Raw genomic sequence first — 25,033 nt, 5'->3', positions numbered from 1 at the left:
TGAGTCAATTCTCCTTCGAGGGGTGAGGTTGAGCGACGAAAGCCAGGAGAGTGATATTTTGCCTCACTTGGAACAGTTTTACCACTTTTGGGAGGAAGGTGGCTTGTGTTCTTTTCAGGAACAAATGTTGCTCCAGAAGGAAACGGCTTGGAGCTCACTCACCTGCTGTGCCAATATTATTATTATATGCTATATGGGGCAGATGGTCTTCTGTCAGACGCTCTGCAGGTAGGTATAGGTGCAGCGTGCATAGAATGGAAGGACGTAGTCCAACAGGACAATATGCAGGACCTGCTTCTCTGAAGTGACTGCCTGCCGACTGCCTGCCATCATGGGACATAATGCTGGATCCTGCCTCCGATAGGGTGGCTGTGTGCACGCTAAAGGGGTTTTGAGGCTCCCACAGCTGGAGGAGCAAAAGACTGGGCTGAACAATATATCCCTGCCGTCCACATTGTCTTTGTGATCCATGGCTTCAACCACGAAATAGGTGTAGGGTTTGCTGGACTTGCTGCATAGGTTGGTGCAGGAAAGAAATGAACCCCTCCTACAGTAGCCACGAAGGGGACAAATATGATGTACATGTTGTATTGGGGCAGACAGGCCCCAAGAGCAAGTTGTGGCTCTGTTCTCTTTAAATCGCTCTTGGGTAGAGTCGACTTTTTTGTGAAAAGGTGAGAGCCATCAAACATTTTCATCAGAGAAGATTAGAGATACCCAGAGTAGCAAATGGCCCTCATTGAGGCGCGACACCTAAGTGCCACACTAGTGCCAATTGCCCTGCCTACGCAGTTGGTAATATCCAGCCAGCATATGATGGTGAATTTTGCCAAATTGTGGCTGTCATGAAAGGCTTGCGTGAGGACAAGGATGTTAGCCCTTGGGCACATCAGGTAAAACCTGGGCAATGGTGTCAATAAGTGCATGGGACTAACAGCCAAACTAACCGCTTGCGTTGGCCGAGCTTAAGGAATGGTTGTTTGAGGGTATCATAGCTTGCCAAATTTCATGATGCACTTAAATTCACAATCCAATGGGATAGAAGGGAAAACATTAGGTTTGACTTTGCTGATGGATGCCTGCATTACCAAACTTTCCAGTGTCCGGTTCTGAGCCAGGAAAACTAGGACATCAGGAGTTATGCAATTCACAAGGGACCCGGAGCATGACTTCGCCCATACCCCAAGTAGGGTATCTGTCAAAGTCTTGCTGAAAGCCAGAAGAGGCTCAGTATTTGTCTGTTTAAGTTGAAGGACTACCATGAAGACACTGTTTTTACCTCCATGGTGGGCAATTGGAGGTCAAGTATTTCAGCTTATCTCCACATCAATACAGCATAGGAGGTGCTGCTCTCAGTGGCAGGACCAGGGGGAAGACTAGGAATACTAAAGAAGTAATGAAGCCACTAGCATCGTGTAGCTCCTCATACCAGTCATCTCTGTATTGGGGCAATAGATCACCCCAGCATCATAATGGTCATTGTGAGGAAATGATGTGTATTATTATTGTGCAATCGCACTGTGTAATACACTTACTAACCTCCTTAGCACCGGCAGGTTTAATCCCTCTGGCTTAACCCTGTTTTGCTGTTGCTCTGAGCAGCAAGGCTTGTACAAAGGAAATAGTGTAAAGCATTTAAACAGCCCCAAATCAATTGCAGAAGAAATACATGAGAAACTCAAGAAATACAAAACCAATTTATAAAAAATAGATTACATTTTTAAGTAGTTGTAGACACAACGAAAAGATCCACCGGACTGTTCCGGAGATATAGATTTTAGATTTATATAGATTTTACAAAGTAGAATAAAAATGCATTAGGGGCTTTCAAGTAAGTTAGCCTTTGCCAATCTGGTATAAGCCAATTCAACATACATGTTCTATTTAGTGTCAGGGCACTGGCTCTGAGGTCTGTTTAGTAGGCAAGTAAGTTGCGGAGGACTAGAGTCCTTCCTTGAAGCAAGGACAATGTGTCAGGCAATGATGGCAGCACTATCAATGTTGCTCCATCACAAGGAGCAGGCGGTGTCGATGCTCAATGGTTTGGCACAGGTCACAGTACCTAGACTGAAGTTGGCACTGAAGCTGGTGCGGTACCACTAATGGGTTCAAAGTTTCTAGCTGGCACCAAAGGTGCACCCCATAACAGGTTTCCAGATGACCGACCTCGCAGTTCCCAGGGGACCGGAGGCAAGCCAAAGGGAGAAGGTAGTGGGTCAAAAAGGCACAGCATGGCATCACAACATTCTTACATTTGCTGTGGTGTCACAGATGGACCTGGAAATGTGGTGCATTCGGAATCAGATCCGAAAGAGATCCAGTATGGGAGCCTTGCGCTTTCTCTGAAGTTCAAGAGCGGTGGGAAGGAGTAGAGTACCGCTTGGGCTTCTAGTGATTTTTTTTTGACTTACATGATGACTTCAAACGCAATGAAGATCTCCATTGGGAACTACTTCAGTAGCAAGAACATGAACTTTCATTGAACCTCAACTCATCATGGATTGAGTCCTCCAGTGGTTGAGGACTTATAACTTCACCCTATGGTCCCTGGTGGCCTTCAGATTCATCTGGGCGCATTCACTACACGCCTTGGAGTAGTGGTCCGACGCCAAGCTCCATAGGCATACTTGATGGAAATCTGTCAGACATTTGCCGGCAATGGTCCCTACAAGGTTTAGACCCTGTAGAGTTTGGGGGTGATATTTCCTTTGCGCACTGATATTTCACTAATTTGAAGAGAACGGTCTTGTGAAGATTTGAAGGTAGAGCCGAATTGGTGTCTGGGGCTGCAGACATAAAGGAACTGGCATCAGCACGCACGGTGCTTATATGTGGCTCCGCACGTCACTTGAAGAGCAGAACTACACTGGCACAGAGCTGTGTGATGCCACCTACCAGTGCGCAAGAGCACTATTAGAAAATGTCTAGATCCAGTCTGACACCTATAGAATTTTCAAAAGGTGAGGAATCAGCGCTAGAAGTATCCATCAGAAGCAGATTTCTCATGCAAACCACTTTTCATAAAGAGCAATATTTCCAGAAATGTTTGCTTTGTTGTTCTAACCTGTCAAATTAGGAACAAAAAGTTTGGACCAAGGGAAAGAGTAACCAAAAACATTGTGAAGCATAACCATAACTTAAATGAACCCAGTCATACATGAGTGTCAGTGATATGCGGTGCCATCCTCATACATCTTGACAGACCGGAAGGAAACTTATTCCTTGGAAACTAGTCTCGCACTCATAGCCATCCAAAATATTTTCCGAACTCCTCAGTGGGCATACATTTGAGACACTTTGGGATTATGAAGTGTCAGCAAGCATCGTCTGGCGGTGCAGGCAGCAGCAAATTGCTTTCAAGATGAAAGTTACTTACCTTCGGTAACACCTTATCTGGTGAAGACTATCTAGGTGCAGATGTCTTACCATAGAATATTCCCCAGATGTTAGACTGGATCCAGACATTTTTGTTGTGAGCAGTACCTGTGGTTGCTGGTAGGTGGCATAGTTCGGCTCCACATGGCATTGTCGGCTTTATCCACGCCGAAAGTGACTATGTGGTGCCTATATTGCTGCCACCCCAGCATGCGGACGCCAGTTTCTATTAGTGACTTTGGACGCCCAGAGCCACAGAGAACACCGACAATGGTGTGTGGAATTAGAGCCCTGAAAAAGTAGTAGCTCTGTATCTATAAATGTGTTCACAGAGCGGGGAGGATGGGTGGGTCAGTAAGGAACCTGCGGCTAGATATAGTCTCTACCAGATAAGGCATTACCTAAAGTTAGTAACTTGTTCATCTGACAGACTTCTAGCCTCAGATTCATTACCTTAGAACAGAGACCCAAGCAATACCTCTCTGGAGGTGGGTCTGCAAACTTGATTTTGACTAGAAACTCATGCAGAACAGAATGGGCAGAGTGTTCGTTGCAACAGACCTGGCTGTCCAGGCCGTAGTGCTTATGTGTGCAGCGGGCCCATGCTGCTGTCTGGCAGATGTCAAAGAACTGTACTCCACATGCTAACCCAGTGGTCACATCCTTGGTGTGAGAAGTTGGCCTGATGTATGATGTCCACAATTCTGTGGGCACCTTATATCAGTCCAAACAATCCCTTATGGTGGTGGTTGTAAAGTCAACCTTATAGACAAGCTATCCTAGGGGTAGCATGGACTAAGCAGCCTTCAGGCTAAACTTAAGAGGGCATGTGAAGCCAGCTGTTTTACCATATGCAATCCTGTAATAGCAAATGAAAGGACACCACACAAGTTATATATTATAAAAATATATGTATTTATTCTCAGAATAATCCCCTATACTCTTTATGAGTATAGAAGCACAAGCGTTTAAACAAAAGCACAGTATAACATATGAAAGTTGCACAATTATGGATGAGGCCAGGTGGCCACTCAAACGATATATCATAAAAGTGGTATAAGTATCACTAATCGAACAGTGGTAAGGCCTGGGGCCTTGGGAATCGCTGGGGCTTCACTGGACTAACAGTAGTTAGGACGGGAGTAGCCCGCGAGATTCGGGTGCAGCGCTAAAAGCACAAGCATGCACCAATGCAAAGTCAATGGTGCGTAAAAGTTATCGAGTTACATTTTTAAGTCTTCCGACTGGACTAGAAGGACAAAACCTTAGACTTAGGCACTAGAGGTGTATACCATTACAGGAGCACCGGCGTTCAAGAGTTACCTCACCCACAAGAAGCGGGTGCACAGGTGCAAAAGCGTGTCGGGTCTCGTCGTGTAGATCTATGGAGCTTGGAGGTGAAGATGCTGCAGGCGGCCAGAAGATAAGTGTCCGATGTGATCCAAGGGTGGATCGAAGATGTAGAGTACCTGAAAGCAGAGGGGACAGAGTCTGGGTCACTAGCCAGTGGCCAGGATGGAACCAGGAAGGAACCAGGCGATGTCGCGCGCAATCAGGTGGTTGTCGAGAAGCTTGACTCCGCTGCCACGTGGACTCTGGGGCATCGAGGAAGTCCAGGAGTGGATCACGAGCTGTCCCACGAAGGCTCGAGCTGTCCCACGAAGGCTCTCGCTGTCGGCGGTGTCGGCTTCCGGATTGGAGCTAACAAACCTTGGCAAGCGCAACCCACGCAGGATTCAAAGATCGCTTCTTACTCGGACAAGCAAGGTCAGAGCGGGTGCTCCTTTTCAGGGGAGCGAGGGCCAGTCTGGAGCAACCAGACTAGCAGAGCAAATTCAAAGGTTCGTCGGTACTGGGGCCGCTAGCCAACGGGCAAGCGACCGGACCAACGCGTTGAGCAGGAAAATGCAGAAGGGCGAGCTTCTGTGCAAAAGCTGCTCAGAGCTGGGGCTTCTCAAACCCCAATGCACAAAGTCGAGGGAGCCTCGGGAGCTGCACGGTCAGCACTTCGTGGTTTTTCCAAGATGGCCGGCCCCACACTTCAGGTCGCCTCCACGGGTCTCAGATTCGCTGGGACTGTGGATCGGGCTGCTGGAAGGCAGGAAAGCTGGGTCTTGTCGATCTCCGTCGCTCGAGTTCCGGCGGGAACTGCAACAAAGCAAACGGTGACGCGCTGGATGGTGCCTGTTTGCACAGGGTGGTCACTCCTTGACCACAAGGGAGATTCTTCAGTCTTCTACGTCGAGTAGGATGTCGAAGGGTCCAGAGTTTCGTTTCATAAGTTTCAGTCAGGATAATCTGATGTGCATTGGCACTGCTCCCACCTTTATTCCAATTCTGAGGGCTGGATTACCTGCTAGGTCCCTCCTATGGGTGGGACCCAGGAAGGGGGTGGTTACACCCCTTCCCCTTTGTCCAGGGTCGCGCTGGGACTGGGGCTGGAGAGCCCCAGAACCGGTTTGACTGGATTTTGCCTGGGACACCTTGTGCGCCCCAGGCAGTGTCTAGTTTCTTTCAGCCCTCCCTGCTCCAATCCACTATCTCCTGTCTGGGGTGGTGTAGCACCTCCCTGCGACAGGAAACCCTTTTTCCAGGCCTCATCTGCCAAGTTTCGGTCAGCAGCAGGAGGTCAGACTTGTGTCGGGGCAGCAGCATCCATTTTGTGATGCTGAGGCTCTGATTAGGATTAACCGCGTTTTCAGTAAAGTAACATGTCTTCTCCCTCTAGAAGGGTGGAATGCTACCCCCGTCGCCAGGACTGGCGAGGGGATAGTATTCCAAAGTGTATGACACCAAACACAACATGTTTTGATAAAGCCAAACAAAAGTTAGCAAGTAACCGCGTGGATTATAATGCACTTAAGAGTATATGGTATGGCAATATCCCGGAACAGCTAAGGGAGTTGTTCCCGACAGCTGCAGACAGGCTCAGCTCATGCTAGAGCGCCATCTCACATAAAACTAAGCACTCTGCCTCCAGGATTGATAAGGCCTGCCATAGTAGTGACTTATAGGTATATATGTGTCCAGATATAGGTTTAGATATAGGTATACTATATCTAAGCAAGGGGTGATTACACCACCTTGCCCCAGCTGAGTGATCAGCCAGTTGTGGCGATTTAAGTACCAGCCAAGGGTGGCAAAAGATATGCTGCAGCCCCTGGTAGGCCTTGGATGCACCTATGCCCTGAGCAACCTATAGTGCATGGTACAGAGGCTGACAAGGTGTCCAGTACTAAATTGGTGATGTACCTATAGTACATGTATGTGAATTTAGAGAGAGAACAGCAGGCTGTGGGTCTGATTAGCAGGCCCACAGCCACATTAAGTCGAAAACCAGTGAAGCAAAAAGCAAAAATTGGGGTGACCATAGGATAGCAGACCCTACTCTCCTACACTTGGTTCTAGTGGAATGAGATGCAAACCCTCTGGGGTTGCTTCTTGGCCAATGCACAGCAGATCTTAATGCAGACTACAATTCATCGGGAGATGGTTCCTTTCTGCACGGCCTTCCCTTTTTAGCTCCGATTTATCCCATGGAGAGCTGATCGTCCACCCTTAACGATTTTGTGCGGTCACAGTAGAACGACCACGCTCTTTTTGGATCCAGCCAGTGGAGTCTCTCCTCTTTAGAAGGATGAGGTGGAGTTCAAAAGGGAGGTAAAGTGATGGATTGGCCTACGTGAAACGAGGTAACTACCTTCGGCAAGAAGGATGCTCTGGTCCGAAGTACCAGTTTGTATTAAAAGAAAGACGTATGGGGGCTGAGATTATAGTGCCTGCAGTTCACTGACCATCTGGGTGACTGGCAACTCCAGCGTGCAGAACGTCTGATATTGCGCACTCTTTCTGGTCACAAACAGATCTAAGCAAGGCTCTCCCCACTGCTGAAAGAGACATTACACCACCTCCGGTTGGAGACGCCACTCGTGATCCGCTAGGCATTTTTGTCTGAGTTCGTCCGGCCTGGTGTTCAGAGAGCCCACTAGTTGTAGAACCACCTGGGAAATGCCCTGGCGTTCCAGCCATGCCCTAAGACATAGGGGCTCTTAACAGAAGGTCAACGACTCCACCCAGTCTGTTTGTTGGAGTACCACATGACGGTGGTGTTGTCTGTGAACACCTGCACTAGCCTTCCCTTGATGAGGGGTAGAAAGGCTTTCAATGCCAGTCTGATTGCTAGAAGCTCCAATGGGTTGACATGAAGTACGGAATCCGCTATAGACTAGAGGCCTCTGATCTCCATCTCTTACAAATGGCAGCACAGCCCAGCAGTGACACATCTGTCATTGATGTCAGATCTGGTTGGGGAAGGAGAGGGTTCTGTAGCTGATCCAATCAAAACTAGTTAGCCACCACTGTAGATCCTTTGCAGTGCAATTTGAGATCTGGACTATGTCAGGGAGATTCCCCTGATGCTGCGCCCACAGGAACTTCAGGTTCCACTGCAGAGCATTCATATGCGAGCATATATGTGTCACAAGCAGGATGCAAGAGGCCAAGAGAACCAGCAGCCTAAGTGTCAGTCTCAACAAAATCCAGGATAGAGGCTGAAACAACAGCATCATAGCCTGAATATCCTGGACTTGCCACACTGTGTTCAGAACAGCTTTGATGAAAGGGGATGTCTGAGAAGGGGTCAGGTGTGACTATGGCATGTTTATAGTGAACCCCAGCGAGTGCAGGAAGTCTGCTGGAGTCTGGAGGTAGGACACGACCGCCTGGGGTGAGCCAGCCTTCAACAGCCAGTCGTGGAGATGGGGAAATACTTGCACCCCTGATATCCGCAGATTAACTACCACCAACTTACTGAATACCCAAGGGGTCCTGGTAAAGCCAAATGGTAGCACAGTGAGCTGAAAATGCTTGTAGTCTACTGTGAACCGCTGGTACCGTCTGTGGGCAGGCAGGACAGGAATGTGGAAGTACGTGTCTTGAAAGTCCAATGCTACCATCTAGCCTCCTGGACCCAGGGCAGGCCGGACTTGAGCGAGCGTGAGCATTCTGAATTTCGTATTTTTCAGGAAAAAATTGAGAGGGTTATGGTCTAGGATAGGATGAGAGCCTCCATCGTCCTTGGGCACCAGAAAGTAGTGGGAATAACAACCACAACTTACTACTAATGCCGGCACCATCTTTATGGCTCTCTTGAGCAAAAGATCAGCCACTTCCTGGCAGAGTAAGGAGTTGTGGTCCTCAATAAGCCTGTCGTAAGTGGGTGGCATGAGTGGAGGGGTATTCACAAAAGTGAGGGAGTAGCCCTTTTGGACAAACTGGAGAACTCAGCAGTCGGATGTTATCAACCTCGAATTCAACCTCGAATGGTGCAGGGGATGGCGTATCTTGATTCCCACTGGAGGCCCAAAATGTTGGACAAACTTAAAATGGTTGGAGGCTGCTGCTGCCAGGGGTTGGTGGACTGGCCCATCCTCTGGCTACCTTACCCACGAGGTCTGTGGGTACCGTTTCCTCAACCATGCCAGGGCTGGGAAGCCTGCTGGCTGGGGCGGCGGGGTGGGTAGAGAAGTGGCTGGAAGCCTGTTCCGTGGCCACGAAAGTAGGTGTAATAAAAGAGCCACTCTTGTGATTTTGGCACCCTATGATGACCCTCAACCACCACCATTTTTAACTGACTTTAGTGTGTTATTTTACCCTAGCCTTAATGTAGGATGGTCCTGCATATGCCGGCTTCTCTTCTGTTCTATAATCTTGCTGTCTTTCAATGGGAGCTGTTACGGAGTGGAACAGTCTTGCCAAGAGCAGAGCGCGTGGGATGTGCATTTGATGGTGTGCAGTTTTGCAGGAATGTGTATTGTATTGAGCATTGGTGAGAATTCTGAGTTCTTACTGTTGGCTTTGACATGGTTTAAGGTCATTCTGCTTTCTGACTTTACCTTGCTTTATGGCAGTGCTTAGCTTTGACATGCTTTCATGTCCTCTTGCTTTTCAATTCCATCTTGCTTTGGGCCTTTCTGTGTGCATGGCCTAACTAACTTACTTTTCATGACTGAAGCTATTTTCTATGCTTGCACTTAACTGCAAAGTGGGAAGGGCATGGTTTGCTCTTCCTCCTGTTTTTCACACTTTACTGACTAGAGAAAACCGGTTCTTATCAGAGGAATGTACATTATCCGTCTTGAAACCATAGCAAAGGCCTGATCAACCTATGCCGTGGCCTTGGAGCAGACTGGTACGGGCTCTCATGAGAACGAGGGGGCGAGGCTTGCTAGAATCTTAGTTATGTTTGGATTTGTATTAAAAAGGGGAGCCTCCACTGGTCTGGCGGAAGTTTGTGAGTTTGGATTCCGAGCGAGGGCAGACGTGTCTATCTCGGATTGAACCTTGATTGCTGAGCTCTGATCCCCGGCTGTGTGAAGACTTCCCCAGGCCAGAAGTGTATGCATCAGGTGATGTATTGAGTTTTGTGGTTATTGCCATTGTGATGTGGGCCAGTGGCTGTGATCGTTTGAGGTGTTCTCTTTGTGGTGTGGGAGGTGCACATCAAGAGTGATCCTCTACTGTGTGTGTGTGTGATGTGGGCCAGTGGCTGTGATCGTTTGAGGTGTTCTCTTTGTGGTGTGGGAGGTGCACATCAAGAGTGATCCTCTACTGTGTGTGATGTGGGCCAGTGGCTGTGATCGTTTGAGGTGTTCTCTTTGTGGTGTGGGAGGTGCACATCCAGAGTGATGTGGTGTGTGTGTGTGTGTGTGTGTGTGTGTGTGTGTGTGTGTGTGTGTGTGTGTGTGTGTGTGTGTGTGTGTGTGTGTGTGTGTGTGTGTGTGTGTGTGTGTGTGTGTGTGTGTGTGTGTGTGTGTGTGTGTGTGTGTGTGTGTGTGTGTGTGTGTGTGTGTGTGTGTGTGTGTGTGTGTGTGTGTGTGTGTGTGTGTGTGTGTGTGTGTGTGTGTGTGTGTGTGTGTGTGTGTGTGTGTGTGTGTGTGTGTGTGTGTGTGTGTGTGTGTGTGTGTGTGTGTGTGTGTGTGTGTGTGTGTGTGTGTGTGTGTGTGTGTGTGTGTGTGTATATATATATATATATATATATATATATATATATATATATATATATATATCTCTTGCAGGACGTCCAGTGTATCTTATATCAGTTACTGCTTGTTTATTAATCAGTATTATAGTTTGCTCAGTTATTGATTCATGCTTTTAGAATATAAGTTTGCTAATTTTATTTGAATATTATGCATGTGGTATCTGAGACAGCCTTTGTTTAGAGAGTATTATGTAATAAACTCCAAGCCTTATTCTAAAAGTGATAGAGTCTTTGCATTTTGTTAAATAAAACCCCTTTTTAAAAGGTGCTGTTTGTTTTGTGTTGAAGTCTTGCTGTGCCAGGGGTGGTAAGACATGCACAAAAGTGTATATTATTCAAAGGTACAGTGGTATATTTTCCTCCCAGGTGGAAGTACAGGGATTGGATGTGGCTTATTGGTGAGAAGCCACATTCAAAACAGGAGGGCTGCAGGTCGATGAGGGGTCATTGCAAGACCCAGGACCTGGCCATAGCTCTACTGTCCTTGAAGCGCTCCAGCACGGAGTCCTCCTTGTCTCCGAAGATGCAGGAACCATCAAAGGGCATGTCCAGGAGCGAGGCCTGAACATGCCTTGAAAACCCAGTAGTCCACAACCAGGCATGGTACCTAAGGGGCTCCGATGAATAAAACGATCTGTCTACTGAATTGGTTCTATCCAGCTAGGCAATTGTCCTAGTTACAGAAGCCCCTGTGCAGGGGATGGACCATGAGGGCTTTATTATATGGGAGAAGCGCTTCAGGTGGAGTCACTCCTGGTGGAAGCACCTCAGTCAATACAGTCGTCTTGACCACCACAGAGGGTAGCTGAAGGTCCGGGGCCTCGGCTGCCCTCCTCAGCACCATATCAAGTGAGTCTCTCGCCTCCATAGCCACGGTAGGAGGAGAAAACAAGCCGGTATGTGGGGAAGTGTTCAGACCATTGACATCTGCCAGATCCTCACACCAGGTGTCCTCTATGACATCTAGGAGCTGGTATTTATCAGGGTCCAGTCGCATCTCCCAGTCATCCCCAAGTCCTAACCCATAGGAATAGGGCACAGGCTCCGGCCTGGAAGTAATGCCTACAGTCTGAGGCGGAGTTGGCGTCTGACGACACCCATTAAGCTCTGTGTCGGAGTCAGGGATAAGTATGGGGAAGGTACCACTAGTGACGTCAGAAATTGAGCCGGCACCGGGGAAGGTTGAGGTGGTTCGACAGGCATCGGTCCAGATCTGTCCATGAATCCAAAGTACTCACCTGGTGCCAAGCGCAAGCTCGCCTGTGGAAAACCAGTAGGGTCCCCCTATGAAACTACTGTGCCAGAGGGCACGCCAATGGGGACAGACCACCCAAATATGAGGTGCATGGCCTCATAACTTTAAGAGTTGGGTAGGGGGTCATTTGAACTCCAAGAAACTTAGGGAGAAGCAGAGACGGTCTGACGCAGGCTGTATTGCAGAGCCAGGTCTTGTATGCAGGCGGTTCCTCTCGTCGGAGGATTTCGACGGACAGGGTGAAGTCGAACACGTCTTCAACTTCTTGTTCTTATGTTTGTGGGACTTGCCCATCCAACTTCGACAAAGAGCACTTGGAATGGCTTAGCAACAGATCCTATGACCTTCCTCTCGACCAGGATCGAGACTGTTGTGGCGTTATGCAGCAAGGAGCTTGCGGGACCGCTCCCCTTGGGGTTCACAGCGCGACAATCGATGCAAGTCTTCGCATTGTGGTGATGCGCAAGACCTCAAAGGCAGAAAAGTTGTGGATCTGTCACTGACATTTGACAGACATCTCTGTCACATACCAGGAGGCATGTCTCGAAAGGTCAGTCAAAAAGTGACTGGGTAGCTCTTTTCAGGATCCGCACTGACTAATATGAAAAGAAAAAACCAGACGTGAGCATGCTGGGTTGGTGCCTATATAGGCACCGCACGAGTCACTTCTGACATGGACGACACCGCGTAGAGTTGAACGACGCCACCCTCCAGCGAGAAGGGGTAGTGCTCAGGAAAGAAATTCTGGATCCTGACACCATGAGAATATTCTAAGTTAAGGAATCTGCTAGAAGTCTCTATTAGATTTGTAAAAGTAAAGCAAAGACAAACCTATCACATTTTTCAGTGCTTGGTCAACAGGTGAATGTGAGTTACTAATTTACTTATCTGACAGATGGAAGACACCAGCCCAATGACAAGACACACAACTGAAGTTTGTATGGCCTGTACAACCATAAGGAGATGCTGCATCATCATAAACTAATCACTATTACTGGAAATTAATCACCTTTTTTATGGTGGTGACTACAGTTCAATGCTCACTCACAGCCCTTGGTAACCCCCAAGGCAGGTGGTACATATTTTCGAACGGGTGCTGTCTACATGAAATACTAGAAGATTTTGGTTTATTTGTTTATTAAAATGTTTACAGTAGTTCTTCAACTTAAATGTTGAGAGTATGTACACAGAGTATTGAATACATTGGTAGATACTAAGAAAGAAGGAGCATTAAGGGACTACACGGAGATGAGGTTGACAAATATACAGGGACAAAGAGAGAAGATTTACAAGAGATTTCTTTCTTTCAGTATCCCATGGTCATAGTACAAGACTAAAGTGACCATCCATGAAACATCTTAAGTTTAGTTTAAGTTATCAGAATATCTACTTCTACAGCTGTTGTCTAGAATTTAGGAGTGTGTACTGACCTCAAGAATCGCTCATACAGATGGCCGGAAGCCAAGGAAAAGATATTCAGCACTTCCTCTTTATCTGCTTTCACTTCTTCTGTATTTGGTACTCCAGTCAGTCCCCTGAAAGATTTAGGCACAGGTTACAAAATTACTTACTGCCAAAATGACTGCATAAACAACATTAGCTAATCATTTACAGGTTACCGTACACAGACGGTCTCAAGCATTTTTTTAATGTGCCAGTGATCAACACCGTACACATTAAAGAATGGCTAGTTACCAACTGCACTAGTATACAAATGCATCATGATTTCACTAGATGTTTAACGATGCCAGTTTAAGTGCCTGATTTTTTCAGAGACACCAATTAGTATAAAAGAGTGTAGAGAACACTGGCTTCGGAGTGAGTAGTACATGCTTCTCCAATGAGTAGCTCTCCTGTGTGCAGCCCATCCTACTAAATTAGGAGCTTTTGCATGGTTTAATTAATCTATGTACACCAAAACTAAAAAGTGTGTATTCAAGTCACAAATGTGTGTATTTTCAAAACACAATAGCAGATGTGTGGAGAAAAAAACATTGAATTTCCGAAATATATTTAAAGATATTTGAGAGATAAATCATTGAATGCTGGAGAGACTTACACCTATTATTAACTTGGTTCCAATGTGATCATAGCTATGGCTGCTATATATTACTAAGTAGTCATTCCACATTGACACAGCAGTTTTTTTTATTAATGCTGGCAACAGTGCCTAATGCGCTGAGGTGATCACAGCTGGAAATCTTGCAAATTGTGACCACTAATTCAACATTGTCTTATGTGGTCGCTATGCAAACAGTAATAGTAGCTCGGGACACTCTTCATTGAACATAAGTAGCTCTTATTACTCAAGGTTTAGAAACCTCTGCTCCAGGGGCAGCTTTTAAATTATTATATTTGGCGGTAGCTCAGGGTGGTTTTCAAAGAGCAGAAATAGCTCTCAGTACAGAAAAGGTTTGAGATTCATGGAGTGGTACTTGCTGCAATTTTACATGTAATAAGACTTTTCATGAACATTAGAATAAAGTAACATTTCAGAAATGTCGGAAGAGAGCCACAAGGAAAAATATTTCTGTTGAAACACCAAAAAGAGATCTATCTAAAGTCATGCACACCTACAACAGACATACATTTTCTTCACTTCTCTTTTACAGCCATCCAAGGTGCACCTGTAGAATTCCTTACAAGCTTTAACTGTGGTTAATAAAGTCAAAATTCCTTTAACAAAACAATAAGGGAAGGGTGTGTGGGGGGGGGGGGGGGGGTTCTATTTGAAAATACTGGGTGGTTTGTGCTACTCCACCATTCCCACTTCAAAGATTGCAAGCACAGTAGTTACCATTTATCAAAGCATTCAATTTTCTTCATGTGAAAATCACTTGTAGTCACTTCTGGAAAGGTAGGCGAGAAAGGTAACTTGTGATGGTTGATCAAACCAGGTATTTGTAAAGCGCAAACTAATCACCTGTAAGGGTCTCAAGGCGTTGGGGGACATCGGGGAGATTAAGTGAGCTATCGCGCAAAATCACATGATGCTGAGCCGATCTGCCTCCGGTGCTGGGGATCGAACTGCGAGGCCCGTGCTCCGGAGTCAGCCGCCCGGACCTCTGCACCACATCTCTCACCACCAGCATTAACCAACATTATACTTGTCTCTGTTTTGAAATGGATCTGGACACAGTAAGAATTCTGAATCTTGCTTTCACCACTGGAGCAATGGGAGACATCTTACCAACATATGCAGAAGGAATGCCAGAGAACTTTTGCCTTATTTCTTGACAGGAGCAAAAATTGTAGCAGCCCATCACAATGACCTCAGGATCAAGTCACAGGAGTGAAACGTTAGGGAGATAGCCAGAGAGACATGTTCTCCGACAGATGAAACGTCCCAGACTTTATCACAATGTTGAATAGAAACCTTCATATTTGGATGAATGAGAAGTCAAGCCCAATGTTTAGCCACTTATAACTATTCTGACAGCCTTTTCCGTAAAAATACCGATCAGTTGACTGGGGGTGAGTGCTTGCAATGTTCAACACTCTGTCCATCATCCCCTTTGGTTTTGCTTTGTTCGCCCTAAGTTGGCAGGGTATGCCCAGACAAGGGGCCCTTACTCACTTTGCCACTGGATTCAAACTAGCCTGGCTGATGAAGACTGATTAGCCAGAAACCTGTCCCAGGATGTTTGTTTTCGGTCCAGGGAAGACATGTCATGGCAGTTCGGGCTTGACTGTTCCCTTGAGGCACAGGGTCAGACTGATTTGCATATGGCCATGTCTGAACTGGGGTGGCGGAATGAGCTAAAGAATGATGGATTAAACCACGATCAGTTGACTGGGGGCGAGTGCTTGCAATGTTCAACACTCCGTCCATCATCCTCTTTGGTTTAGCTTTTTCCGTAAAAGTCAGAGTTCTTTAATTGGCCATTCGGAGAAGGAGGAGGATACAGAAACTACTAGGAATACCATGGTAGGTGCAGGTGATGTAGGAAGCAACCAAGTGGGGGGGATAAGTGGGAGGACAATGGGCTCCTAAGGAAGTCCTTACCTGCTCATTTCATACTTTAGCTGCATTATTTCAGTGTACACTCTAGAACCCAACAAAGATAAATGATCTAGCATGCATCAGAACATATAATGCAATGCTTACTGTATTCTTTGATGGAACCTGTGAATAAAAGGCACCACAGCTCGTATTCCAACTAAGTAATATTCATAGTACGGCCGGGCGGGCTACATGCGGCTCTCCTGAACTTCACATGAGGCCCCCTGGTCAAACGCAGCACTGGGCTGCTTTAGGTGACTCAGCACTATTGTTAAAAAATGGTAAATTTACTGGCAAGCGTTTGTTTAACCCCTTGCATGCGTCAGACGGCCCCCGGCGTCACAGTGGCGTCCGATCCCCGCCCCTCATTAATTACCCAGCACCGCGGAGGAATTTGCGCCGCGGTCAGGAGGTTAAACGTTAAGTTAAAGAAAGGAAGCAACTAGGGTGTCCTGCACCCCTTAACTTTAGGATCACTTAGGATCACCTTCCTTTTGTAAACAACTTTGCAGCAAAAATGTAAATTTATGAAAGAGTCTCTTCACTATTCAAAAAGTGTATTTGATTAACACGCAGAACCATTTCACCTTAGTACAACAGATTATCAGTGCATTGAGAAGTATTTTTTAAAAGGGATAGCTTTCAAACATACATTTTGAAATCTTCATTTTTCCCCAACCCTGACAACAATGCCAATAGTGAACTAAGACGAAGGTCGGTTATCTGCACTCTTTGGGTGGCCTGGGTTCAGATTACACACAAACATTATAGTTACTTAAATCAAACACAGGAGAACGTTTTGTACAGCACACATCCTGAATTCATGTATTTCGAGTTCCTCATATAGGTGTATCTACTTGTTTGTTAAATCGTAACCCAGGTCCTGTGTTGTAAACCCTATGCTTTGGTGATGGTGTTACTGTTGAGGCTGCGCTGTCTCGGAGTCAGAGAGGAGAGAAGGTTCCTCTTCAGTCGGAGTTAAAGGGGTCGTCGGGTGAACTGGAACCATGGCAGTTGGAGGTACCAGTGTAAGTCTGGATTTGGGGGCGGATCCACAGGGCTCAGTTGGTGTCAAAGTCGAACCCACCAACAAGAATTCAGCAGGGGCACCTCTAGTCTCCGTGAGCTGAAGGCACGCCAGAGGGAGCCGTGGATGCAAATATGGAATGTATGGTGTCAAAGAACTCAAGTTGGTCTGGGGTCGCTTCAGCTTCGGAGTACTCAGCAAAGCATGGAGTGGACCTGGCTGCTAGCTCCTCGAGTGGAGTGCTGGCAGTGGTACCTAGAAGCATGGTGCTTGCTATGGAATTGGAATGCCGAAGAACACATCAACAACTACTTCTTGGACTTAACCAACTTTAATGTTGTCGACTTGGGAGTGAGATGATGTTCGTCCGCGGGATCAGCTCTGAGAACGGGCCCAGGATATCTCTTGGGATCGCAGAGCCTTCTCCTGCTGCTACTCTAGGAACTTCATTGTCAGTTCGAGAATCACCAAGTGCATGGGTCAGCTGTGGGCACAGGCCTTGGAGTCATGGCTCGACCCCAGGCATCACAGGTAAACCAAGTGTGAGTCAAAGACAGTGGATAAGCCCGACGTGGAGCCCATCAATGCCACCTACCATTGTGTCGAGGCACTCCTCGAGATTTTCCAGATCCAGTCTGACACCTGGGGAATATTCGAAGGTGAAAAATCTGCAGTTAGATGGCTCAATCAGAATGTTCATGCTCAGACTTTTCAGGGAGTTCCAGGTTTGGAGACTGCCGGTTCTCAACAGTGGCAAATTAATCTAGACAGGATTACCCCCAATGTTAGATGATGCCCTGTGCCACCTCTGCGTCCAATTGCCATTAGCGATGGAGTCAGGCATGACTTTGGCTTAATTGAGAACCCCATCAATGTCAGGTGCCGCTGCCTGGAGGTGGTCTATGACCGACTGTGGTGAACCCACCTTCCACATCCAGTCATTGAGGTAGTGTGAGTCAAAATTACTTTATTTGGTTATTATTAAAAACCATGAAAGTGCACTGAGTGAGGCAGCTTGTCTCCCCTGATGGGCTAGTGTCTCCTGGACGGGGATTGTTTTGTTCCTGGACCCCTGTCAGAGAGTGTTTTCAGGTGGAGATGCTGGATACTGCCTATTGATCCTGGACAGAGTTGTGTTGGGTGCTGCTTGCTCCCCACCCGGGCTACGTCGGTGGGTGGGCTGAGTGAGGGTGCCATGGCAGCGAGGACGGAGACGGAAATGCAGCAGCCTAAGAGCACCAGGTGGGGGGGGCTGGGGGGGGGGGGTGAGGGAGACAGGTACAATCTAACAAACCAGATAGGTATACCCTCCCTAGGGGGTCGCCGCTGGATTCGAAGAAGAACGCAGGGGGCGGCTTGGAGGACGGCCCCTCTGAGGGGGAACCCACATTGAAGGATCTTATGGCGGCCATCACGGGGGTCCGGACGTCGTTGGGCCAGAAGATGGAGACTCTGGACGCTAAGTTAGACACTGTGTCAATTGAAATGGGTCTCATCAGGGCTGATCTCTCCAAAGCTAACGAAAAGGTCAAATCCTTGGAAGTGAAGACGACGAGCCTGATTGATGATGTCAGTCAGCTGCAGCAGGAGGTGTGTGATCTTAGGTCTTACAGCGAGTCTGTGGATCGCCGGCTGGACGAATATGAAGGGCGGGCCCGACGCAATAATGTTCGCACTCTCTGGAATACGAAAATGCGAAACTTTTGTTTTTGCCGGACTTCACTCATGCGGTCCAGAAACAGAGGCAGAGGTTTATGTCGGTCAAGAAGAGGCTGAGGGACAACGGTATGAGGTAAGCCATGATGTTCCCAGCCCGCCTGCGAGTTGAACTGGACGGAAAGGCCTGGTTCTTTGATCACACTGATGCGGCAGGGGATTGGTTGGACAGTGTTCAGCGGCCGGACCGGGATTCCCGTGACCAGGGAGAAACAGAAGAACAATGACTTGGTTCAATGTGAAGTATGCAGGGGGTTGTAATAAGCGGCTCCGGGGATGTGTTGGCTGGGAACTGCAATGGGGATTCCTGCAGGTCTGAGTTTGCATTGTGATTGTGTTCTGTTAGGAAGCAGGTTTGCCCACATAGAGTCGGTGGTGGGGGGGGGGGGGCGGGCTCATTGGCCCTCCTCTGTTTTCTACCTTAAGATTTTTGTAGATTAGTTGGGGGCGACAGGCACACTGCTAGTTGGGGATGAGTGTAAGCTGTAGGGAGGGGTGCAGGGAGGGGGTTGGTGGAGATGGTGCGGGGTTTGTTGTGGTTTAACTGTATGTTGTTTTAGTTGGGGTTTGTTTTTCCACTGCGTGCCATCTTGTTATCCTGTTCTTTCCTGGATTGGTGAGGTCTTCCGCTAGAGGGGTGGTGGGGATCTCCGCTTTGAGTTGGAATGTGAACGGGTTAGGGGATAAGGTCAAGAGGGGTATGGTTGGTCAGCTGATCCGGAGACACTCCCCAGATGTGGTGCTATTGCAAGAAACTCACCTGATGGGAAAGCGGTGATGGCGCTTCACAGAGGGGGCTATAAATTGGTTGCGCATGCTGGGTTTACGACCGGGGCGAGAGGGGTTGGCGGCTTAAGAACACCAGCGAATCTCAATAAACTCACGTTTCGGCGGCGCACAGGTCCTTCTCAAGGATAGATTATGTGTTGGTGCCTGCGGCCCTGGTGGCGTGGCTCCGGGAGGTGCGACATTTAGCTAGAGGGGTTTCGGACCACTCACCCATTTGGATTAGTTTGGATCTGGGCGGGCATGATGTGGCCTGGGTTGCACCTATTAGCGCGTGGCGGTTTCGGGACCCGGTGGCTAGGAAGGAGATTGTGCGAGTGGCCGATAGATACTTCCAGGAGAACGTAGCCTGGGTAGACTCCAAATGTTCCCTGTGGGAGGCGTATAAAACTGTCCTTAGAAGGGAGCTATTGTCATATATTTCGGGGAAGAAGAAGGGGGGGCGTGCTGAGATTGATAGGGTGGAATCGGAGTTGCTAGCTCTGGAGCGGGAGGTGTCGCGTGCCGCTACGCCGGGGGAATCCACCGTCTGCGCCTCCTTAAGGATGAGTATCGTAGCCGGGCCCGGGAAAACGCAAGGTCAGTCACAGTTGGCAAATACCCAGAGTCGGGTGTACGAGCATGGGGATAAGGCAGGGAAGCTGATTGCCTGGCTTGAGAAGGGTGATTGGGCGTCGAGGCTGGTTCCGGAGCTGCGGCCCGTCGGATCCGATAAAATTACAGACCCGCAGGAGATTGTGGAGGTCTTTGCTGGTTATTATAAGAAGGTGTATGCAGCCGAATGTATTCACTCGGAGTCTGAAAACGCGGACTTGATTCAGGACATCCCGATGCCTACTCTTTCGGACGAGGACAAGGAATTCCTCGACTCCCCCCTAACAAATGACGAGGTGGCGCAGGCGATTAGAGGGGTCCGATCCGGTAAGGCCTCAGGTCCTAATGGACTCCTGGTTGAGCTCTATAAAGTTAACGTGAATAAGTTGGCTCCCTTCATTCGTGACATGTTTTTGGAGAGTAGGGAGAGGTTTCAGCTTCCGTACGACCAGCGGGTTGCGAACATCATAGTCCTACACAAGGATGGCAAGCTGAAGACCGCGTGTTCTTCCTATCGCCCGATCTCCCTGTTGAACGCTGAACCGAAAATCTTGGCAAAATTGTTGGCGACTCGTCTGCTGAAGGTTATCACAACGTTGATCCAGCCGGATCAGTCAGGTTTTATGGCCCGTCGAAATACGGCTCTCAATCTGCGCAGGCTCCATGGGGTCCTTGGGGGGGGGCTTCGCAGATTCATGAGCCGACGATTTTGTTATCCTTGGATGCCACCATGGCATTTGACAGAGTGGAATGGCCATATCTTTTTGCCGTCTTGGGGAAGATGGGCATAGGGCCAGAGTTTGTTTCTTGGGTCCGCCTTTTGTACTCTGGTCCATTGGCCCATGTGGTTGTTAATAATCATAGGTCGGCTGACTTTGCGCAGGAGAGGGGCACTAGACAGGGATGTCCTCTTTCCCCACTGTTCGCATTAGCACTAGAGCCGCTCGCGGCTTGGGCCCGTTGGGATAGGTCGATTAGGGGGCTTAGGTGGACTTCCGAGTGGGAGGACTAGATATCGCTTTATGCGGATGATATTTTGTTGTATTTGACCTCCCCACGGACCTCCCTTATAGCTTTTTTGGATGTCTTGGATGTGTTTGGAGGATATTCCGGCTTCGCCATTAACTGGACGAAGTCGGTTCTTTTTGTGTTAAGTGGGGATCCCCCGGTGGTTCCTCCCGGTTGTCCGGTTAGACTGGAAATGGAAGGTTTTAAGTATCTTGGCATTTACATATCCTTGGATCCTCGGAGGAGGTATTCCAACAACTTGTTGCCGTCCCTAGTCAGGCTTCGGCGGGATGTGGTCCGGTGGAAGTCGCTTCCATTATCTCTTCTCGGTCGCGTAGTTCTATTTAAAATGATGGCTCTTCCTCGCTTTCTATATGCGCTTCAGAACTCGATGGACCCGGTTCCTCCGTTGTATTTCAAGGAGGTTGAGGCTCTCCAGAGACAGCTACTTTGGGAGGGTAGACCTCGAATTGCGTTTACTAAATTGACATTGCCATGGTATGATGGGGGGATTGGTCTGCCCAATATTCGTAAGTATTACTGGGCGTCACAACTGGCGGCGGTTAATCATGCCATCTATGGCTCACCGCTGGACCCCGGTTATGCAATGGATCGCGGTCAGGTTCCCGGGGGAGAGTTTACTAGGGCACTATATGCTCGACGTGGCCGTTTTCCCTTGGTGGGGCCAACGGTGGTGGCAGTTCGGGTCTGGCATGAGGCCAACTGCTCCCTTAATTGGGAGGGAAAGATTACACTGGCTACGCCTCTCTGGAACTCTGAGCGCCTGGGAAGTTTATGGAAGTCCAAGGGTTTCGATAAATGGGACCTCATTGGTATCTCCAGAGTGGGGGATCACTGGGGTAAAGGTGGTATCCTTCCTTTTGAGGCCCTGCAGGAACGGTATCAACTGCAAGGGAGTGAGAAGTTTCGGTATCTGCAGATTCGGCATGCGTTACTTACTGGAGTCCCCCGGGGGGAGACGCTCCCTGAGGCTTGCCCACTAGAGGATCGAGTGTTGGAAGGCCACCTTCCGACAAAGACGATCTCCTTGATTTATAGGAAACTAGTTAATCATACAGAGGATCCGTTAGTGGTTCTTAGAGACCAATGGAGGGCTGAAGGCCTGATTCTGGAGGACGAGGACTGGAGGGAGGCTGTGGCCTCTCCGAGAGTCGTTGCGGTTCCGATGAGACTCCAGCTGGTTCAATTGAAGATCCTGCACCGCTGCTATGTCACTGGTCCACGAATGGTGCGTATGGGTTTGGCTGCGAGTGATGGGTGCAAGAGAGGATGCGGCTAGGTCGGGACGTTCTTTCATATTTTGTGGGACTGTGCCCTCATTCTGGGGTAATGGACCACTATTCATGCGAAGATACGCGAGGTGTGGGGAGTGAGCTTTGAGCTGGAGGCGCGGAGGTGTCTCTTGAATGTTTGGGATCCAACCGATCTCTCGTCCCACGGGAAGGCGTGGGCCACGCTGGCATGCGGTATTGCTAAACTTAATATAGCACAATTGTGGGGGGCGAATCGGCCGCCTACCATTGGGAAATGGATGGAGGATTTGGATTGGTGTATGTGGCCAGAGGGAGACCTAAGAAATGGGGTAAGATTTGGGGGCCCTGGAATGTCTATAGGGGAGATATTTGTGCTCCTCCTGCTGAGCCAGATGATCAAGCAATGGTGAAGGACCTGTGAACACCTGTGATATTCTTATTGTCGCTTTTCTTGGCGCAGGAAGAAGTCTGTATAAATATTGAGTGTTTTGATGCAACCCAGTGGTTTGTTATATGTGTATTTTATTTTGTTTTTGTGTTTTCAATAAAAAGAATTAAAAAAAACATGAAAGTATTTTAAAAATACTCAACATTACAAGATTAAAAAGAATTATTACACAAAATCATCCATAAATAGAACATCGCTGCAATTCCGAATATGCAAATATCACTATAAAATACAGACAATATAAAAACATTTCACGTGAAATAGGGCAAAGAATACATAACAGAATCCGGACACTAACCCTCTTTCAGTTGCTACTTCCTTTTTTTCCTTGCTCTAACTGCTGCTACTAAAAAGCTAGCAATACTGAAAGTTTCCCACGGATTGCTCAGCAATTGCAGGTATAAAAGAGCTGGTCTCGCCTGCAAAAACCTTTTTTTTTTAAACCAGAAGGATGTAATGCCTGCGAATAGGTAAATAAAGTCGGAGAATAAGACAAAATGCATAGTATCCTGCCTCGAAAAACAATCGCATGAGCAAGGACCCAGGCCTTCTATCTTTGCCCAGCCAGAAAAAAATTTACATAATTAAACCTAAATCTCGTCAAAATAAAACGATGTTGGGACTTGGTAACAGTATCCAGGTAGTGGAAATCTGATGTTCCCAAACTCTAAAGATGTGCTGCGATCACACCGCTATCACTTTTGTGAACACCTACAAGGCACTGGTAAAACTGAAGGGGAGCATGGCAAACTGAAAATGATCCTGCTGACCGTGAACTGCAGGTAAAATCTGTGGGACTGCAAGATGGGCACATGAAAGTAAGTGTTCTGCTAGCCTAAGGCTACTACCTAGTTGCCTGGATCCCGGGCAGATAGACCTTAGGCCAGAGTGAGCATTTTAGACATTCGTAGAAAGGTATTCAGAGGGCAAAGATATAAAATCGGATGAAGGCCTCCGTCCTTCCTCAGCATGTGGAAATAGCGGAGTGACAACCCTTTCCTACTTCAAGGCCGGCACCCTCTAGATGGATCCTTTGGGAAGTAGTACGCACAACACTTGCAACATGATAGATAGGTGGTACCCGGAAAGCCACTCTGACGTGGAAGGATGTTGTGGTGGGTCAGAAATAAACGGGACAGCATAACCCTGTTGAGCAATCTGGAAGGCTGATCTCATTACATTTAAGGTACTGTCGTTCTGGGAGGAAGTATTGCATCCTGAGTCCCACAGAATGATTGCGTGCTGCAAAGGGCAAACTAAAGCAGGTTGGGGGCTTTTGCCGCAGGGCACAGCGACTGAGAAGGACGTGGTCCCTGGTGACCTGCATAAACTTTGGTTGATAACAGTCCCATCCAAGATAGGCTGAGGTAACTTCTGCAGTGACGGAGGGGCCTGGTGTGGTCTATACTTCAACACTCTGGAGTAGCCACAGAAAGATGGAAACCGATGAGGAAACTGTCTGGCAGGGGGTGGATAGGCCCAAGGAACATGCCGTGGCTCTGCTTTCCTTAAAGCATCTGAGAGCAGGATCGCCAAATAGGCTGCTCTATCACCAGGCATATACATGAGGAATGTTGGCATCATCTCCTGAAAAGCCTGTGTGGATCGCATCCATCCGTGGCAATGGAGCATCATACTAGTGCAGACTGCTCAACCCAAGCAATCTGTAGAGTCCAGGCCAGATCAAATTATGTATCTGGTTGCATCCTGGTCGTCTGGACTGGTTTGATCCAAAGAGGCCCTCAACTCTTCAGAGATCCCTGGCAAGTTCTAGCTGGCTATGTCCAAGAGAGTGCGCATATAACTGTCTAATAGGAAGACCTAGTTAAATGACATTGTTGCCAAGCTGTTCAAAGACAGCATTTACTTCCTGAACGCCTCAATCCTTTTTTACTCCACCTGGAGGGGTTGTGTGAAATGCATTAGGATACACTTGGCTTGTGAAAGCCTTGACCATAACGTAGAAAATCTACTGAATGACCAGTACCAATGGTTTGATTTCAGTTCTCCTGGATGGGAAGGTGAGGAGTGGAGATGGTCAGAGCTGATAGCTGAGTGGTAGACCAAATTAATTCATCTTTGGGAGTAAAACAAGACATTGCTCAAGATGGCGAAAATAATTTTCAATGTGTTGCCCTTGTAGTGTGAAGGCAGCATGACGAAATAAGTGATGCCAACAGTGTGGAGTTGGCATCCATTAAGATCTTGGCCACTGCATTACACAGGAGGTGACCTTTGCAAAGGAACAAGTTGAGGATGAACTGATCAAAATGGTGTTTCAAAATTAAAGGAAGGGTTAGTTTCACGTAGTTGGAAGACGAGACTGGTTGGTTGCAGCCCCTGTTGCCAACAGTGAGAAGCAGATGGAGTTAAGCCTGACGGAATTTAAGTACGCTTTGCTGATGAAGGCAGGACAATGATGACCTGTGGGCAACAGTAATGCCACTCCCTATTTGGTTAGGGCAGGTGATGTGCTGGATGCTGCAATCTTGTGAGGTAATGATT

The 25,033-nt window shown here is 47.9% G+C and overlaps 1 protein-coding gene across 2 annotated transcripts in view; it reads right to left on the bottom strand.

Moving 5' to 3' along the window:
* UGGT1 (UDP-glucose glycoprotein glucosyltransferase 1) overlaps positions 1 to 25,033 on the bottom strand; it is an 849,443-nt gene that overhangs the window by 157,065 nt on the left and 667,345 nt on the right. For both annotated transcript variants that reach the window (XM_086943802.1, XM_086943803.1), the window contains one exon: positions 13,103 to 13,207. In XM_086943802.1, coding sequence (XP_086799928.1) covers positions 13,103 to 13,207 — 105 coding nt within the window. The remainder of the gene's footprint in view (positions 1 to 13,102; positions 13,208 to 25,033) is intronic.

The sequence above is a fragment of the Lissotriton vulgaris genome, chromosome 11 (assembly GCF_964263255.1).
Source record: "Lissotriton vulgaris chromosome 11, aLisVul1.2, whole genome shotgun sequence".
In the NCBI taxonomy this organism is placed as follows: domain Eukaryota; kingdom Metazoa; phylum Chordata; class Amphibia; order Caudata; family Salamandridae; genus Lissotriton; species Lissotriton vulgaris.
This window is presented reverse-complemented; position numbering and strand designations above follow the sequence as displayed.